Source organism: Anopheles cruzii, chromosome 3 (genome assembly GCF_943734635.1).
Source record: "Anopheles cruzii chromosome 3, idAnoCruzAS_RS32_06, whole genome shotgun sequence".
NCBI classification, from domain to species: Eukaryota; Metazoa; Arthropoda; class Insecta; order Diptera; family Culicidae; genus Anopheles; species Anopheles cruzii.
This window is the reverse complement of record NC_069145.1, coordinates 23,987,272-24,006,407: the sequence shown is the minus strand read 5'-3', so window position 1 is coordinate 24,006,407 and position 19,136 is coordinate 23,987,272. Positions and strand designations below refer to the sequence as shown.

The 19,136-nt window shown below is 52.7% G+C and overlaps 2 protein-coding genes across 2 annotated transcripts; one reads left to right on the top strand and one right to left on the bottom strand.

Annotated features, from left to right (window-relative positions):
* Positions 1-119: 119 nt before the first annotated feature.
* LOC128270089 (putative FERM domain-containing protein FRMD8P1) lies at positions 120-9,704 on the bottom strand. The gene is made up of 8 exons (XM_053007494.1): positions 9,698-9,704; positions 2,602-3,038; positions 2,176-2,522; positions 1,642-1,803; positions 1,384-1,572; positions 1,178-1,307; positions 881-1,106; positions 120-431 (listed from the first exon to the last, which is right to left on the bottom strand). Exons 1-8 carry the CDS (start codon positions 9,702-9,704, stop codon positions 250-252), a joined length of 1,680 nt encoding a protein of 559 aa, XP_052863454.1. The 3' UTR covers positions 120-249.
* A 120-nt stretch (positions 9,705-9,824) lies between these two features.
* Positions 9,825-17,395, top strand: LOC128270088 (5-hydroxytryptamine receptor 1A-like). Its single transcript, XM_053007493.1, has 4 exons — positions 9,825-10,071; positions 11,695-11,829; positions 16,036-16,185; positions 16,257-17,395. The coding sequence occupies exons 1-4, from the start codon at positions 9,825-9,827 to the stop codon at positions 17,393-17,395; spliced, it is 1,671 nt and encodes a 556-aa protein (XP_052863453.1).
* Positions 17,396-19,136: the final 1,741 nt, after the last annotated feature.

The following is a 19,136-nucleotide window of genomic DNA, read 5'->3' as shown; positions in this document are numbered from 1 at the left end:
TTCGCAACCCCATCATCGTCCCCACGGCCCATCCCTCCCGTGTTTATCTCCCTCCCTATTTTGTCCTTCTTCCGGAGGCATTCAATCATTGCACGTGTCCCGGTTTTTTGCCGCTGGTAACTTCCCTACTGTCCCCCTGCAGCACGCTCGACTCGAAGCATCAACTTTCTGCCAGTGAGACACGGTCCACCACCCACACGCCCATCCGGTTCCGGTTCCGCGGTGCAAAACTTAAATGAGAATTAAATGTTAATAGCTTATCGATAACGAGCCGGTCTGGCCAATGCAGCGGCCCTCGTCGTCGAAGGTGGCCAACGTGAGGCGGGCGAACTTGTTGCTCAGCACGCCGATCCCGTTGTTCTTGATGGGGTTTGGTTCTGAAACGAAAGGGCAAACGGAACAGGGAGCGACATCAGTACTCGGTGGACTACCTCGGCCTCAGACAAGCAGCCGCCATTAGCGGCAATGTAATGATCGATCAATTACAGGCGATTCTATTGATTTTTGTTTCTTCCGAAGCTTGCCATTCGCTGGTCTCCAGCGAGTTCTATGCACAAAAACTTGTAATTGCCGAAGGAATCAGCCAGCGGAAGACTAATCAAGCAACTAGCGGAGGCCCGTGTGTTCCGTGAAATGGCCGATGGCACTACGGCGCAATTTGTCGTCGTCGTCGTCGTTGGTGCCTTCCCGGAACCGTACGTTACACGAGCCGGCGCCTTGGCTACGAATAATTCCGACTAACATCATCTCGATTACCCGTGTGCCTTACGCGCTGGGCCTTCCACTAAAACCCAGAACCACTCGGGGACTTCCACGAACGGTGCGTACTCACCTACGTAGGTATTGTCCGCAAGGCCACCGGCCTGGTCCACGTCGGCACCCCCTTGCTCCTTGCGCCGCTTGTCCTGCTCGATGAAGTGCGTAATTAAGGCGTCCACCATGGCGGCCTGCCGCGAGAAGATCTGCATCAGCTTCGTGGCCGCGATCCCGTTCTCGACTGCCCCGAACTGCAGGAAGATGCACGGCAGACACTCCGGATCGTTGACGTTGCTCGGTTTCGCGTACTCCCACGAGAACTCCTCGTACTTGAGCCCGAGCAGCAGCGTCTGATGGACCAAAGGACCAAAGGCTTGTACCAGAAAGCTCCGACACCGAAACCCCGAAACCATCCACTTACGCATTCGATCTGGTCGATCACGAAGATCCCCCGCTCGTTGACCGCTATCAGGACGGGCAGGTCCTTCTGCTGCATCAGACTCATAAGACCATGTACCGGTTGCTCGACTTGCCCGTGAAAGTAGGCCGCCCTGTGACAAGTGACAATTGGGAGGATTAGGACCCGTTGCGCCTAAATTCTTCCACCAGCTCCTGCCCTGCCCGTACCCGTAAAACGGAAGACCCCAGCAGAACTCGAGGTACTTCCGCATCAGCTTCTTGGTGGTGGCCGTCGTCGGGACGCGCTTAAACTGCTCCAACAGCCGTACCTCGGCCGACGATCGCTGGCTGATGGGCAGCCAGGACCAGCTGGAACTTTTCGCCACGTGCGCCGGCAGAAACCGGAACTGGTTCTCTCTGTCAGGGAGGGAGTCACATCAATTATCACATTGGTTCGAAGGTCAATGACGGCCAAAGGATACCTACCGGAAGTAGCTGGTTGTGTGCGTGTGCGAGTTGTACGGTCCGAGCTCTATCCGGGCCTGGATGCCACCGAGCATGATCGATTGCGACGGTTCCATCACGTACCGGCCGAGGAGCACGTTGTGCCGGGCTTCCTCGTACAGCAGCTCCAGTATCCGGGGATCCCTGGAATTTCGTGGGGCAGAGCAAAAATTGACGTAACGTTAACTTCATTCCGGGTTCCTGGAACATTATGAACACTCGCAGTTGATTCCCGGCGAAACGTGCCCAAGACCGACGTTCCATAATAGACGGAAGCCTACTCTGCTCCGAATGTAAATATCACTTCCAAGAACGCTCTCTGTTGCGTGTGCGATTTCGGGGTACAGTGCCTACTGCGGGCTCGAAGCATTGTAAGGTTCCCGGAACAAGTATCAACCACTTAATCGGCTGGCCATCAAGCAGCGGGTTAATTCGACCGGATTCGGAATGGTACCGGAACTGCCACCGAACATCGGGGGGCCAATTAACGGGTGGCCACCACCGGTAAACACTCACTTGATCTTTTCCTCGTCCTTCCGCGAGAAGAACACGTTCCGCCGGAGCGTGGTCATCGGTTCGTCGGACAGCTTCTCCAGCTCGTTGCCGTGGCTGTGCTTGTCGAGCAGCTTGGACCAGGCGACCCGCACCGCGTACGGCCGGTGGTGGGGCTTCAGCTGCACCTCCAGCAGCGGGCTGGTCATCCACAGGCCGAACACGCTCTGGGCCAGCAATTTGTTCGTTATACCTAGTTCTTCACAGCCAAGGGCGGCGGCAAGCATCACCTGCGCCGGGCACTGGGCGGTGCCCTCGATCTCCATATGTACAGCGATCCGGGACATTAGGTACACCACCGTCGGGATTACCTAGAGGGAGCGAAAACCCAAAAAAGGAGACGTATGAACCACTTGGTTCCCCTCTGTCGGTCTCGGGAGCCGGCCTTACCTTCTGCATCGGTCGCGGGGGTGCCAGGGTCGTTGTGCTGGTCGTGGTTGCCGTGGTCGTCGTCATGGTGCCGGCTGCTGTCACGGAGCGTGCTACTACGTTGACGGTCACGTTCACGTTCACGCTGCCCACCGATGGCAGAGATGGCTGTGGATACTGCTGCTGCTGCTGCGGATACTGAACTGTGGCAGTGCTCGTGGCCAACGAGTTACCCTCCGGGTTACGATGGTAACTGACGCTGGCAGCGGGATAATTATGGTTGCTTCCTGATAAACTCGCTGCTGCTGCTGATTGTTGCTGTTGCGGTTGCAGTGACTGCTTCGTGTGGTGATTCTGCTGCAAGGCCTGCTTCGTCGTCGTGACGGTGTTGCTCGCTGTGAACTTCAGCTGCTCGCCTACGTCGCTTCCCAGCTGATAGTTATGGCACGATCCGGGACCTGTCGATACGGGCAGGGCCAGCAATTAATGGGCGATAAATGGGGAAAATGGGCGATAATCCTTTTCGGGGGGGGCCAATAAACAATAGCAATAACTTATGGAAGATTAATCATCCGCGGTGTGTAATGGGATAACTGTCGAATGGTCGCAGGCAGACACTCGGCGTTATGTAAACGTTTGTTTCGCACCAACTGCGGGTTGACAATTTGAAGAATTTACCGAAAAGTCGGGTTTGGCAAACAGTTTACACCCATTTTTGGCCGGTCGCAAGATTTTTGACAAATTAACGCCTTTTGCTTCGGCAAACATTCTGACACAGCACGTCTGGGTCTGGGGTTGTAGACCCTTGACATCGAAGACCCTTAATGCGTAGCTGACCGACTAGCGAATGGATCAATTAACGCGCGCGCTGGACGCTCCAAACGCGGGCCCAGTGCTCAATCGCAGAAACGTGTCAAAACACTCCACAGGACAATGTACCCCAGCGCCACCATGCACTCGTCTCGTGTGTGTGTGTGCATTAATGATTAAGCAAAGTCAACAGCAAAGTTCCCACCAGCTACGGCCGCTGCACCGCTGTTTGACTATTGGTTTGCACAGCTGAACCCAGCACCACGTGTCGGGTCAGGTGCGGGACCGGGACACCGGAGGGTGGTTTCGATATTAGGCGGTCCACAGAATTCGCCGGTGAATAATTTAATCAATTTGCCGGTGCCGGAATAGCGCGTCGCCTGTATGCGTGGAGCTCAAGTAGTTCCTACCTAGCGGCCGAGGCACTTTTCAGCAGCCCGGGCTTTATGGAGCCACCAAATGCAATCCAAACACATGTCGTCGCGTCACCGGCGGTGATTTCATGCAAGTGTTACCAATTGATAAACCAGTATCTTATCGGCGAGATACCGGACGACCGCGGGTGCGGGCATCGGGATCGGGAGGCTCTGCCCGAGCCCGGCCCGGAGATATGCAGAGACGGACGGATGAGTGATTGGTAAGTTAAGCCCGAGGGGGCTGTGGGTTGTGAAAAATGAAACGCCCGAATCGGCGATGCCGGGTCAGTGTGACGGTGCCCGTTCACGGAATTTGAGGTGCGTTTGACTCCTATTTCCAGTTACCGCGAGTCCGCGAATCGATGGATTTGCTAACTAAAAAAGTGGTCCTCCGCCCCATTAGTGTGTAGACTGTAGACGGCACGGCCACGGTGATTTCGGCTGAGCCAAAAGTGACCACGCGCCCAACTCGAAGGAGCGGCGAAGCGCAGCGAGCTATTTGAACGGCGCACACAAACACACGCAAGTGTTGTGCTAATTTCGGTCTGTGTGTGCGAGGTTTTTTATTGTGGTTGCGGACTTGGGTCCCCGCCGTGTGTTTGCGGACTCGTCGACTCCCTCGAGTGATCATCGTCGGCGCGCGCGCTAGAAGGCGGATGCCGCGAGATTCGATCATCGCGCGAGATCGCTTTTGGGTAAATATTTACATCTCAATTTAACCCCCCCATCAGTCGGGCGGCACCACACGCTTCCGGGAGTGGCTCATCTTCGGAGGGGCGGACTCACGCCTCAGTCAGCATGTAGATGCCACGCCGGGCGTTCGCGAAATGCAGCCGTGCAGCGTTAGCCCAGTAACTTCTTGGCCGCTCGGCTGATCCGAGGCTTGTTATCTGTGGACAGTCCCGCGGAGCTTCGCGGGCCCGCGAAGTGACAGGTGATCGTGGCAGAGTGTACCGAAAGCAACCTGGTGGGATTACGGTGACTTAAATTCGCCAAAACCGGAGCCGGAGCCGCCGATTAGGGCTGAGCAAATAGGTGACATCCGTCTCTTTATACCTTCGCGTGTTAATGGTGTGTGAACCAAGATTAAAGGTGACGGGTGCCGTCCGTCGTGTTGCTGAACTAATTTACAAAAACATGGCCGCCAGTAGCTGAAGTGAAGTGTGGAATCATGAAGTTACGCAAAAGTTCTATCATTCAGTGGTGGGTACCGGCTCGTGAGATTGTGGAGTGTGCAGTGTGCCAGAGGGACTTTCGCAGGGACTGCCGTGAACTGTCGTTGCGCTGCCGATAATGCTCAATCACGGGCAACGGGGGCCCCTGTTAAGGCCCCGTTTGAACAGATAATAGGCTCAAATCACGATAAAAGGCTAATGTTGCGATAGTAAACCTTCGTACAACTGATATGCAAATGGAAAACCCTTGAAGCATACGTTGTGATCCGATAAATTGACATGCAACCGTGTCACAGGCAGGTTTATCCCGATTTCCCCATCACATTTAACAATCTACAACACAACCACGAAGGATCTACATTGCCTTCAATTAATGCTTTGTCCACATTAGAAGTGCTCCGATACAAAACTCTGTTACACTTTTGTGGATTATTCGTCTACAAGTTTGGGGGAACGCTAAATCATTTTTACAGCCCATCAGCTTGCGGCGCAATCTCTGAATCCGGGCCGCGGTTCATAAATTACGCCCGCATTATGCGAGCCCGAGCCCGGTATTGAATATTCAATTAGCCATCGATAGATTCATAATGGATGATGCGTGAGTGATAAATGATTCAATACAGATTTAAATTTATCATCACGAAAATAAACGTTTCTCACGCGCACGCGTCGGCCGCGGGATTGGGATGCCAGGCATCTACGCACACCATGCTGTTGGTCATTAGTTGTTGGTCCATCACTCACGGAACTGCAACATATCATAAATTGCAACTCTATGAACCATCGCCCAACAATCGCTGACCGGAACCATTGCCCCAAGGCCCATCGCAAAAAAAAATCCGCATCCGTGGGCCGCCTAATGGACCGGTCCAGGCCGGGTGGTTTATGATGGTGCATCGGTCCAGCGATTGAAAGGTTAGATTGGGAGCGCGTGAATCACGGGACTATATGGTGGGGACTCATTTAAACTCAGCCCGGCTCTTCCTGGCGGGAGATTCAATTTGCTGGCGAACGGCTGCAAATCAATTAAACGACTGATTGTGCCCCGACCGGAACCACAGAATCCTGAGCCCTGGGATGTGGCCTGGCCTCAATCGGCCCGATTTATTAGCCCGTTTCACGTTCGACCGACCCGCCGACCGGCTAATAACACGATAACGCTCGATGAGCCGCACGATGAAAAGCAGATTTCGCAATGATTCCCACACTCGGCACGCCGCCGGAAAACGGCAGCACCGTGCCAATGGACACCAACTGATGGGACTAATCCGCCAGTGCCAGTAATAGGGTGGCCGTGGATGCAGGGAGTGAAGTGTTTTCGGAGCACTGCGACTCTGCACATATCGGATCGGCGGGCCGCGCCGACCGGCGCCATGTCGTGTCAAGCATAAAAGAATTCAAATGAACCTAAAGCCCCCGCGCGCCCGGAAAGAGGCGCGTAGCGGCATAATTGGTTTCGCTTCGCGTACCGAAGCGAATACTGATTGGGAAATTATTTTCCACTGACCAGGCCCGAGGACAAAGTGACGCACTCAGTGCGCGCCAACCTGAAGGGGCCACCCCAGTAATGGATTTGCATCGCAAGCAGAAACGGAAGCAGAACGGGAGCACTGGGGAAAGCACTCGCGGAAGCTCGCTGTCCAGCGGCTTTCCCCGGACGGTTGTTCCGTGCGGTTGTTCTCCATCCGAAGTGGCCTTCGAACCGATTCGACACTTTAACACCGATTTCGCACCGCGCGATAGCTGGCCATCCATTATTGTTTTTTACGACTTCCGGAGCCGGAGCCAGCATCCTGCCAGGCATCCCAAGGAAATGGCGCCACCACCGGCCAAGAAGGGACGCGCCCCATTGCGGACGAAGGAAAATTTAAATCACTGGCTTTATTGACCCCATTTCGTCCAAGTGGGCCCGGAGAGAGAGAGAGAGAGAGAGATAGAGTGGCCGAATTCTAAACGATTCCCGGACGCGGAACTTGGATCGCCACTTCCCGTGGCGAGGTTAACAATGGAGGGCGGATGGCTATCGTGCGGTTCACGACCACTCAAGCCCATCAAGTTAAAACGGGGATATTCAAATGCCCATTTTGGAGTCGGAGTCGAAATTGGGTTTTCTTGGTTCATCCCAAACCAACCGATCGGAGTTCACTTTAAGGAGTAGCAAACGGTACATGGCGATGGCGTTTATGGGAAAGGAACACTAAAATGGGCGCCTTCGAAAGCGCCCTGGTTTCCAATCATCACTTAATAAGTAATAAAGTCGCCATAAAAGCAGGATCTGAAGAAAGCTCTGAAGGACCGACCCATTTCGCGGGAAAAGATTCTCGGAAATGGATAAAATATGGGCGACACGGAACAAACGCCGGAACTTGGCCGGAAGCCGGGAATTGATATTGATAGTCCACGAATCCAAGTTGTTTGGTTTGGATCTGTTAAAATAGGACGAACATACACACGACCCCCGGCAGGTCGTCAAAAGTTGGTGCCCGTGCTCTCTACAGGAAGCAAATCTGCACGCGCAGATAGCTAACATCTTGAGCATATCAAACAGTAATGCCAAGCCTCGCCTCGCGAGTGAGAGTTCCGGAAAATTCCGATCTGTTTAGAGTGTTGTTTGGAAGCCAGCAGAAAACAGTTATTTAGCAGAGCGACGATCCGTTAAAAAACCCTGCTTTTGACCACCGTCAAGCCCTGGGATTAATTTAGCTTCTAATTGGAGAGTGTAATATTTACTTCCTGCAGCTGTCGAAGAGCACTATAATTGGACCTCTGAAATGCCCCAGCAAACAAACAAAAAGAAAGCACCCTCCCATTGGTCATCTCCGAATAGGGTCTTCTCGACGGATTCTTAGAAACTGACGATACAGACACAAATCCCTGTACACACTGCTGGTTCCGGAACGTTCGTTAAGTTCGCTACGTTTACCATCGTCCGTAATTACGGAGAAGGTGTATTTGAACAACACGCTGACCATCGGTACCCAAAACATTCTCCCGCCTCTCAGACCTCAGCAAAGCGTGTCCACCCCGAAGGCGATGCTTGTGATGCATTCCTTGAATCGAGCCCCATTTTTGGGTTCTCCTAGAAAAGGGGGTGGCAACCCAAGTTGCACCGAGAACTGAAAAGGGTATTCATCCGTAATGGGGGTCTGGCGAACAAAGTGGCGACAGCCATGATGATGTTTCCACGTAGGTTTTTTAACCAACCGACAGACATGTTGAATGCTTTTTGGTTGAGCGATTTTTGGGTGGCCGAGCGAAAGGTGTGGTCGTGCGTTTACATTACATTCGACTTATTGTAACAGGATTGGCCATTGCACGCTCCGGTTAATGGCTTCAGTTCGGTGAGGTGGACGTCCATTAGGTTTCAATGAACGCATATGCCTCGAACGATGAATATTTGGTCCTTGGACCGTGGCGTTGATGCATTGCAGAGGTATCGCCAGCATCTTCCACAATCTTCTGGTATTCTGTAAATGACTTGGGATTTTGCATATTCTTCAAGGCTAAATGTTTTCCCAAACATAACACTTTGACAAACGATGCTCTTTACGTGAAAGAAAAAAGAAATTAATTTTTCGTGCGGATAAGCAAACAAAACCTGAGATGGGAAGTTGTTGGCCAAAGCCCAACACTCATTTGGGCAATTTTTAATAAGCTGACCCCCAGGATTTTTTATTTCATGGGATATCATTCAAAGGACATTGATGTGCGGATCCGGAAAAGGATGACCTTTTCTGGACTTGTACCAGAAACAGCATGCTTAGTGACCAAGTCAGACCAACAAGCACGGAGCACGGTCAGATGTTTTCCTACATCCATCACGAGCGCTCCAACATCGAAGGCCTTGAGCCACCCGGCAAACATGCCCCCCCCCCCCCATCGGCGGCAGAACCAAAGCAAAGAACCAACCGAAAGCAAAGGATGGTGTTCTAGCCAGACATGAAAACTTTCCTCTCGGAACATTCGTTAGTACTTTTCTTTTCCGGACACAAAAATATGAATCCATTAGCATGCCAGCGAATCACTGGCCGCCGGCCACTCGCCAGCCGTGGCAGTCGCTCTAGCTTGTTTCTCCATTAAATACATCTGCTAACTGCCGGAACTGCAGAACTTAATCAAAACTCTCAAACGGTTGCTGCCGCCAAGGCCGCCCCCAAGCTTTGTCCTCCCATTAAGTTGTAAAACGGACCATTTCCGCCCCGAAAACATCCCGAACTCGGCCCGAGGATCGAGTTCGCCTCGTCAAACGCCGCCGTTCTCTGGTCATTATTTCATTTTCGTTTAATTAAATTTTCATCTCGGTGCAGGGAGCGTGCCCAGGCGCGTGCATTGTTCGACACATAAGTGCACTCTCGGAAGCAGCGGCCCCCAAAAAGAGGAGTGTCCGGCAGCCGGGCCGGGGAAGAAATCACACTTTTGGGCAAACACGTCCGGCAAAAGTGGAAACACTTCACGCCGGTGCGGTGCAGTGGCGGGTTGTCTCACAAATTGCACGTCCATTCGCTCGCCCTGTGATTATTCATTGAAAGCTTTCGGCCCCCGTGTTCCGTGGCAGTCCTGGCGGTGGTGAAAAGTGCTGTCGGCAGTCCGGCAACCGACCGGCCAGGCGCCTGAAAATCATTTACCTTTCGGTTGCAATTAATGTTTGATTTTCATTTTAAATTCTTTCAGTGCCAACACCTCCGCCGGGCTGCCCTGTCTGGCTAACCCACTAACCGGGCATTTCTTATTCACCATCGGCAGAGCAGCAGCAGCGACGGGAACAACGCCCCGCCGTCCGATTCGTTGAACCACCACCCGGAAGTCCGGTGCTCTGGAGTCCCACAAAGCGCGCAGCAGCGCGATGGCGAAGAGCTACGATGAATACGAGCGAATACGATACTTTTACTACATCCGGCCGCCGACACCACCGAGGAAGGACTGGTGGTTCGATCCGATGGGCACCACCACCACCGACTCGTCCACGACGCTGAGCGCCAGCGAGGAGGCCACCCTGCTGCTGTACGACATCTTCATCCCGATGCTCGGTTCCGTCATCATAATACTCAACCTGATCGTCGTCGTATCCGCCGTGCTGCTGCTGCGAAAAGGTAAACCGGCCCCAGTGCCGCGGTGTCACTGTATTTAGGACACTTCATTCGATACTCGCCAACTGCTCCTCGGGAAGCTAGTACTTCCCGCGAGTTTGTTCTGCGCGGTCCAAAAACCTAAATGGGGCCTTCATTTGGGCCGCGTTGGTCCACCCTCCGGCCACCTACTTAGAAGCCCATGCGCCACTTTCCATCTCGCATCACGAGTTGGGCCTTTTCGGAGTCCTACCGGTCTTCGCCGTGGAAAAGGTGGTGCAACAAAAAAACCATGGACGAGGCCCGCCCAAAACTTGTGCCCCCCTCCTAGTGTAAATAACGACAATTTCGGAAATGGAAAAGTTTTCATTAATTAATTACGTTCGGCCATTCACGCGGGCCTCGGGTTCGGGGTCCGGACCGAAATGCTTGATGGTCCGGGAGTCAAAATTCGGAAAGAGCACTTTCTTTCCACGCAGCCTTCGGAAGAGAGAGAGAGGTTCGCCTAGCTGGTTGTAACGCCAATTCGTTCAGTAATTATTCGGCCAAATGTCGAAACTTTTCCCAAGAACCTGCCACAGAGAGAGCGTGAGAGAGATAGCGATAAACAGTTGCCAGTTTGTTACGTTGAGTGACTTATTCTACACGTTGAGTTGAGGCGAGAGCTCTTATGACTTGTTTTGTTATGCAAAAGACATTATTTCGGTTCTTCGCATTCCAAACCCCGTGATGTAGTAGATTAGGTGGTAACTGAACCTTTTTTTCCTACTATTGACAAGAAACTTACTCGTTTGGTAAATTTGTGAAAGGGTTTCAGGTAGGACTTGTACATTCAGGAGTTCGGAAAATTTATGTACATCATCATTAGTTTGCTCATATTTTTTACGTAAATCAAAGATAATTAAGGCTAAGTAGAGTCTAGCTATTTTATCAATGATACAAGACATCAAATTCAAGGTTTCTACCAAGCTTTTCAGTAAGTTCATTCCAATAAATCAAAAAGATTTTATGAGATACGACTATGCAAAATATATTCTAGCCAATCGAACTTCATTTAAAAATATAGATTAACGCGTATTTCTAGTTTTTCAGGGATCATTGATACACACGCAAAGATTCATCCATACATAATTATACTTTTTTAAATGGAAAAATTCCACTAACACAAATGCCGTCAGTAACAAGTCTTTGATATCCAATTTGGAAACTTTTAAAGGAGTTCCCCGTAGTCCGTCTGCCGTGTCGCTCCGATAGATGCTCCGATTGGTGGCTCTGGAACTGCCCAACTCGATATAAAGTAACACAAAGTGAAACCGACGGGCTTTGGTAGTTAAAATTTATAAACAAAATATTGTTCAAACACACGCCACAACCGGTAAGCTGATTGCTCCATTCAATCGATCGATATTTCAAACCGGATTGGTGCCGGCCCAATGTAAACGTTCCGTTGCCGATAACAACAGCATAATCCATTAACGGTAGGCTTCCGTCAGGGTCAGATTTGAGGCTCCGCACACACACCGCGCATACCGCACGCGTTCCGGCATCGCTTCCGGCTGCATCCGGGGAAACGAAATAGAAAATCCCCATTTTAATCCCACCACTATCGGCCTTCATCACGCGCGTCTTTTCCCTTTTCCCCGGCAGGCCAGCAGCCGTACACCACGTACATGTTCCTGGGCAACGTGGCCGTCTCCGATCTGCTGACCGGGTTCGCGGTCCTCTACGGCCAGTACGCACCGCTGGAGCTGCGAGGCGAGGACAGCTGCGCCCTGATGATAGGTAAAAACCCAGCGCCCGGTAGCAAATAAATATTGCAAACTTTCCCCGCTTTCCCGGAAACGGCCACCGACCACATTATCGCATTAGCCGGGATCATGTTCGCCTATTTTCACCGCTCAGGCCACGCACGTTCGCAACCTGCCACCGGGTTTATGCTCGAGTGATTGAGTGTTGATCGAAGCCCCGCACTCCGTCCGGCGATCGGATTTATTGAGTTGTGGGTTTGGAACGCGGCAAGGAAAAACAGAGCAACCGCAATAGACCCCTGCCCTGTTTGTTTATGTTGTTGATTAGTGGGCGCCAATTGGGTGCGGCCACCGCTTGTCCTTAACAGTTGAATTGGCATTCATCATCGGTTCGATCGCAAAATGGTGATCGGATTATATCTCCGTGCCCGGGGGGAGACTTCCAGGAGTCACCATTTCTTGTTTTTTATTAGCAGAAAAGCGGACCCCACACGACATAAAACTTCATAAAACCCGATTTAATTGTGTTCACTTCCCGCCTCGCAGTGCAGCGCTGATTAACGGGCGCTGAGTGCGGTGCGGCCCTGTCCCCGATCGCTCCTGCGTGGCACATTATAAGCTTTATTTATGTGCGGCCCCGCACACGGAGCACCGTCCCCGTGAAGCATAAACATGTTCGAAGCAATTTCGGGAGTCATGAATTATCCGGGTCCCGGAAGCACGGAACCCACGGTCACCGACGACGAGCTGGACACACCGTGAAGCACTCAATCCGCGAGAGTAAACGGGGACCCAACGTGGGACGTGTAGCGTATTGAGACCCGCGTGTGTGGGTGATGGCCTCGTGCGGGAAATGAATACGTCACCGGTGGAAGGTGGCAGACACCACTTCGCTTCCTTCAGGATGCTGCTGCCAAATAAAAAGACACCTCGCATATATCACGACCGTCGGAGGACCTTCTTTTCTGTGTCCCGTCCACCGGTGTGTCCTTTACTTCTTTGGCCCGACCCGACCGGATAAGAGATTTAATGAATTAATATATTTCCACATGACCTTTTCTTCCGGGGCTTCCGTCAGCCCGAGGCCGCTGCCTGCCTGCCCCTCTAGAGAACGCTCAAAGAAATGGTAATTATTCATTAGAGGATCTCCAGCAGCGATAGCCGAACGGCACAGGCGAGGCCAGCTGGGAGCCTCGGAAAAGCCATGTTTGCCAGAATTAGTGGCCACCACTACACTCGGCTCAGTATGCATACATACGCAGGGACCGTACGGGGAACGGAGCGACACACTAGCTGTCGGGCGGCATGCAAATGAAATATGACGTACGCCGCAGTTTGATTAATTATTTCAAGTTACGGTTCTTAATTAGCGTCGGCACGTCGTTTTCGTGTTCACGCCAGGGCCGGGCAGCTTTGACGCAGCGCGCTGATGGAACCCTTCCTGTGGGGGCCTCCTCAGGGGTAGGGTCACCTCATCCACCGTCTGCAGATGCAAAGTTACACCGAAACCACCAGCGAGCAATCCCGCGTATGAGCGCGTACCTCGAAAACTTATCAAATGAACTCCTCGAAGGTCTACATTAGCACGTCAATATGAACGATGTGCGGCCCCTCTGCTAAGGGCCTCTGCTTTAAATGGTATGCAAACCCAAGGTGCAGACAAGGAACACACGTCACGGTATTACACCACGGACGAACGCCCTGTTGAACTGTTTAATTTAATCCCACTCATCGGACGAAAATGGCGTCGATCGAAAGTCGATCTCAGTTATGCTTGAATAGTTCATTGTTTCTTTCGAATCGATGGCTTTTTCAAAAACTATTCTCCGAAGCACCTCCAATCCACTTGAAGGTCTGATGTCTACTAAACTTGCTGGAACAGAGTTAGACTCTTGTTCGGACCTCTTTTGGACTTTCTGCTTGTGGTATCTCAACAACCGTTGCAGCAAGAAACCATTGAATTCGGGTACAAAGAATAATTTAATAAGCATCTACATTTCGCTACTCGTCCACTAAAAGGATTCAAGCGAATGGATTCAACAAGTTCTTTTACTGTTTTATGTTGGTTCTTGATGGAGTTCGAACACGGAATGGCCCTAATTTTAGATTGTTAAGCCGAGAGGAACCATACAACACAGTTGTATTACGACTAGAACTGAAAGTCCAATGAAATAGCCAAGTATTTGGCCAAGTCACTAATTTGCCAGATTATTATAGAATTGCTCTGATTGAAACAAGTTTTTTCGCAGCAACTGATGATTTGACGTGACCCGGAAACAGTAACTCGAAAAAATATAGTGTAATATCGGAAACGGGAAATGGTCCTGTAATGATCTCCGTTAACTGTGACACACTCGTCGGCATCTTTTGAAAGGGAAATTTATGGTAATTTTGCTACCACACAGCACACCCCAGCGATGTGAGCAGTGTGCAGAGCGAATAAACTTTGTGTTGTCTCAGTTCAGTCCACCGGAAATGATTGCCGTATTTGGACTGGAAATGATTGTTTATTATAGCAAAGCAAAATAAGACCGAAGGAGGGAGGGAAATTTCACAAAACAAACGCTCGTCACATCATCCTCAGCTGAACAAAACCTCCAAAAACTCTCAGCCCCCATTTAACTTCGACAGCTTCAAACTTTAGCAAACACAAAAAAAGCACGGACACAGTGTGTCCAGTGCGCCCCATTGATCCAGGACGATTGCAACCAATAAAAGTGCGGAGGCCGTCATTACTTTCGGATCAACCCAACGGGTGGCGCTGTGGCGCCCTCCCGATCGGATCGCGCGAGCAACTCGAAAATGCATTAACGAAAATCGGAAAAACAAAAAGGCCGTCGAAAGGCAAGAAAGGCCACCCGAATGCTGGCTGTCCTAACTGTTTCCAAATTGTTCTAAATCAACAAATCCGGTCGGACAGTTTTCCGCTCCTGCGTCCCCCCGCACTTCCGGCACACCCTGCCCTACACACACACACTGACGGCACTGAAACTCGTTTGCTCGTTGTTAATATCCAATCCGCCGATCGCCACCACCGCCCCGTACTCCGTGACGGGTGCAGCCCCCACGACGACTGAAACGGACAAGTTGCTCGAGGCGCGACGGGAGAAACGGGGAAACTTTTCCCAACTTTTCGCGACCCCGTCGCCCGTCGCGGCCGCAGACCACCGTGCATGCAGCTGCGCCTGACTGCGTCACTAGCCGCGCCTGTCTGTGTGTGTTTGCTTACGTTTTATTTATTTCAACTGTAATTCTCTCGTTCGAGTTGGGTGTGGAATGTTTCATCGACAGTGCCTCGCGCGTTCGTTCGCTCTCTCCTGCGTGTGTGTGTGTGTGCTGTTTTTGGACACGGCACTCCCACTGGCGGACCCCACCGGATATTGTGCCGGTGGTAAAAACTATGACAAACATTCCTCTCTCTCTCTGTCTCTCTCTGGGGGACGACCGCGACTCGTCGAGAATTGGGCCAAAGATTGGGCCACCGCACAAAAACGGCATCGTGCTGGCCAAACTTTGGACGGCGGCAATAACTAAACACCGGAACTAAGCCACTCCCGGCGCAAAAATTAAAAGCACATCATCACGTGCGGACAGCAACCGCCGGACAAAAAGTCGGCACACTTCGCCATCGCCAGGATGCGTGTTTTTCGCCAAAGTCCGTGCAGCCGTCGCGTGAAGCTAATGAATTGAAAATTTCCAATCATACGATACGGCCCGTCACACACTTGTGGCCGGCCATTAAATAACGATCAAGCACGGGGACGCATCCGGGAGTCCCAACACAGCTCGACGCACTCGAACCACACGGAGCCCCGAACGCCACAAATCGTAGTTAATTATAGCGACAGGGAGTGTGTGTGAGAGAGAGAGAGAGAGCAAGGAACATCAGCTAACCCGCTTAGGGAACTAATTTATGTCCCGTCCCGGGCTCGGGCGTGTGTGCTCCGGCTTCCGGGAAATGGCATTATTATAATCGCAACACGAGTAATCAAAAATGCATGCGAACAAATTCGTTTGCATCCTAATCGGCACCGCGACAACAGCTGCGCCAGTACCCGTCGTGTAACGCCATGAGGCAGTGCCAAGGAGTGGAGCTTGCGGCGTCATTTGCAATTTGTTCCGGAAAATTCTGACCTAAACAACGCGATAGGTTCTCCGTTTACTAGCGCCATCTAGGCGGTCCAAACCCACGGTTTCTCTTGCTTCCAAGGCTAAACCCCGCCACTCCGCTTTCTCGCAGGTCTCATCGTGTCCACATCGCTGGTGTCCGTGTACAGCGTGGGGTTGATAGCGATCGACCGTTATCTGTACATCGTCTACGGGCTGCAGTACCAGCGTTACCTGACCCGGCTCCGGGCCCGCCTGCTAATCGGCGCGACGTGGATTATCGGTAAGAATCGGAGGGCAATTTTATTGGGAATTTTCCATCAATTTGTTTTCCTCCGCGGCCACCGGCGACAGGTGTGTCCATCGGGTTTCTACCGGCGCTCGGTTGGCGCGGTGACACGGACGGCGGTCGGACGTGCTGGTTCATCCGGTTGGCACCGCCACCCCTCGTTATCCTCACGTCCGTCACCGGCATCTTGCCGGTACTGCTCGTCCTCATCCTGTACGGCATCATCCTGCGCAAGGCGCTGCGGCGCGTCAGCCAGCTGAAGAAGGCCTCCCGGGAGATGCGAGGCGTCCAGACCGGCAACCTGCGCCTGTTCCGCGGCGGTGGACCGGGCGCTCGGTCCGCCACTGCCGCCACCGCCACCAACAACAATCTTTCCGACACCGAGCAGGGCGTGAGTGAGGACGAGCTGACGGCCCGCGGTCGGACCGCCGACCGTGCCCGCTGTCTCTGCTTCCGGTGGCCCCGCTGCTGTTGCCGTGCTGATGCTGCTGCTGGCACCAAGCGCGGTGCCGCCAAGCGGTCCAAGTCGTCCCTGAACGGCGGAACGACCAATGCGTCGGCCGGCGGGACGACGGAACCGGCCGGTGCGACGGCGTCGGAACCGTCAGCGTCAACCAGCATCAAGGGCCCGACCAAGTGGAAGGCGGTGAAGGTCGTCATGTTCACGACGGGCAGCTTCGTGGTGACCTGGGTGCCGTACTTCATCGCGAGCATCATGTACGTGGCGTGCGACCCGACCACAAGCGAGGAGCTGTGCCGGGGGCTCCAGTTCGCCATCGCCAGCCCGCTCGCCATCCTCGGGTTCGCCAACAGTCTGCTCAACCCGATCATCTACGCCTGGTGGCACAACGGGTTCCGCGAGTCCATGAAGAAGCTGGGCGCCAAGCTGGGCCGCCGCCTGAACTGCTGCCCGGAGGACCAGGACTCGCCGGATGGCTCCCGTGGCTGCTGTTCCTGCTGGGGAAGCTGCTGTCGTAAGTCACCGGATCGCGACGGACCGGCCACGGTTTCGGCCACGGCTTCGGGTTCGGCCGCCACCGAGTCGTCCGGGAACCGGATCAGCTCCAGTCAGGGAAGCAGCGACGGCGTTAGTTCCGCCCGGCGGTCGCTACCGGCAGACGCTCCGAATGGACGGCCGCCGATGGACCGAGAGTTCTCCACCACCGAGGACACCGACCCACAGGATGTTGGGACACGAGTTTAAGCGTATGTGTGTGTGTCTGTTCGAATGAATTTTAATCAACGCGGACGGCCACAAAACAGAGCATCCACGAACGTGGGTCGGATGTCGGAGTCAGGAGTTGGCCACGAAGTTGTCGAATCGAATAAAATTACTTGGAACTGTCTTCGACCGAGGACGAAGCATGCTGGGCCGCACTTGCAACCGAAGACGGTTCATCGAACTACTCACGGCGCTGATCGGGGCCGGCGGAGGCGGCCTCCATTTGCCCGCCGTAAACTTTGGCGGTTCCTGCGGTTTGGTCTGAAGCCGAGACGCCAATCTCCGGTAACAAACTCGTTCGTCTTCGCCGCCGCGACGGTGACGGTAACCGCGGACCCTCGCCGGGGGCCACCCAGGGGCGAGCTGCTTGGGCTGACAGTTTGCGCATTGAAAGTTGAAGTGCCCGAGAAAGGGACGATCCGAACGACCCGGGGACCGTCAAACTTTTTCCGCCGCTGAACGCCGGCGCGACCCAACGTTTTACGACCCAATTTGGTGTCTCTAATGCTTATTTTAACACTGTTTCGGGATCAATACGTTACGCTGTAGTGAGGCGGTTGCTTGTGAGGTTTGTCAAGGTTTATCCGGCGACGAGCTGCGAGCGCCAGAAGGAGAGAATGTTTCATAAAATAATGCTAATATTAAAACGAAGCAAAATCAGTGGACTAAAGTAGAAGGCACCGTAGAGGGCACACTGTACCATGATGCATAGAAATTAGGAGCCATACTCATACGTCGAAATAAATATCGAGCTTAAAGTTATGTACAGCCAAAGACCGATTGCCTGTGCAATCGGTTACAGCAGCTTACTGCTGCTTGAAAAATATGTAAATCCGATGGCCACAGTTCCATATATTGAATATTTAAAAGCGAGCCCATCACCACCGAGCTCGACTGTCTCGACAAGACAGAGAAGAAAGTAATAAAAACGACAATTTAAGGCCGAGAAGCGAGAAGCGAGCACCGAGCGCAGCGCAACATTATCAAGCGGCACCAGGCGCCTCCATTACAGCCAGCCAGTCGACCGCAAAGCGGATAAAGGCATAATCGGGCAGCACTCTCGGCCAGCCAGCTTGGCCACACATTGAATTATTTATCGATCCTTTCGCCAGCGCGGCAAAGTGGCGAGAGCTTGGCCCAGATCGAACAACATTGGTCCAGCCGCCTCCCGGGCTCCAGGACCCTTTTGATATGCTAACCACGGGCCTCGCCCATGCACGCGAAGCGTACTGCACTTATCGGAACCATTACCATCCGGGCATAAGATGCTCGTGCGCTCGTCCTTAAACGGACTCTCCCCCCATTGTTCGATCGACACCCCTTCGACGGGACTCGGAGGAAAGTTTTCCACCCCACGGTAAGATCATCGACATCCGCCCTGGGGGCGAGAAGCGGGAGAAACTTCCCCAAATGACGGTCCTCTCGAGCGGATTGTGTCCATTCATCAAGGGTCCATATCTTGCGTGGATTGTTTCAATTATAAAATAAATTAATTATACACTTCCCGGAGGAAAAAGGAAATATGACTGTGCAAGTCCGCTCGGGGTATCCGATCCATCAGGGTGGCGGCCGAAGCAGTTCAATCAATTATGTTGCTTCTGCTTAGAAAGGCCCCGTTCGCAATGCACTTCTTGGTGAGATTGGAGATGAGTTCATAATGCCATTAGGCTATCATGTGAGAAGAGTGTGTGAACCTTGTCTCAGCTCCAGTGAGCACAACCAG

Excerpts from the sequence above, each read along its gene's own strand:
- LOC128270088 (XM_053007493.1), top strand. The coding sequence starts at position 9,825 with ATGGCGAAGAGCTACGATGAATACGAGCGAATACGATACTTTTACTAC. Across the intron at positions 11,830-16,035 it reads CAGCTGCGCCCTGATGATAG|GTCTCATCGTGTCCACATCG; the intron begins GTAAAAACCCAG and ends GCTTTCTCGCAG. Across the intron at positions 16,186-16,256 it reads CGGCGCGACGTGGATTATCG|GTGTGTCCATCGGGTTTCTA; the intron begins GTAAGAATCGGA and ends CACCGGCGACAG.
- LOC128270089 (XM_053007494.1), bottom strand. Across the intron at positions 1,804-2,175 it reads AAGGACGAGGAAAAGATCAA|GGATCCCCGGATACTGGAGC; the intron begins GTGAGTGTTTAC and ends ACGAAATTCCAG. Across the intron at positions 1,308-1,383 it reads TGGGGTCTTCCGTTTTACGG|GGCGGCCTACTTTCACGGGC; the intron begins GTACGGGCAGGG and ends CACTTGTCACAG.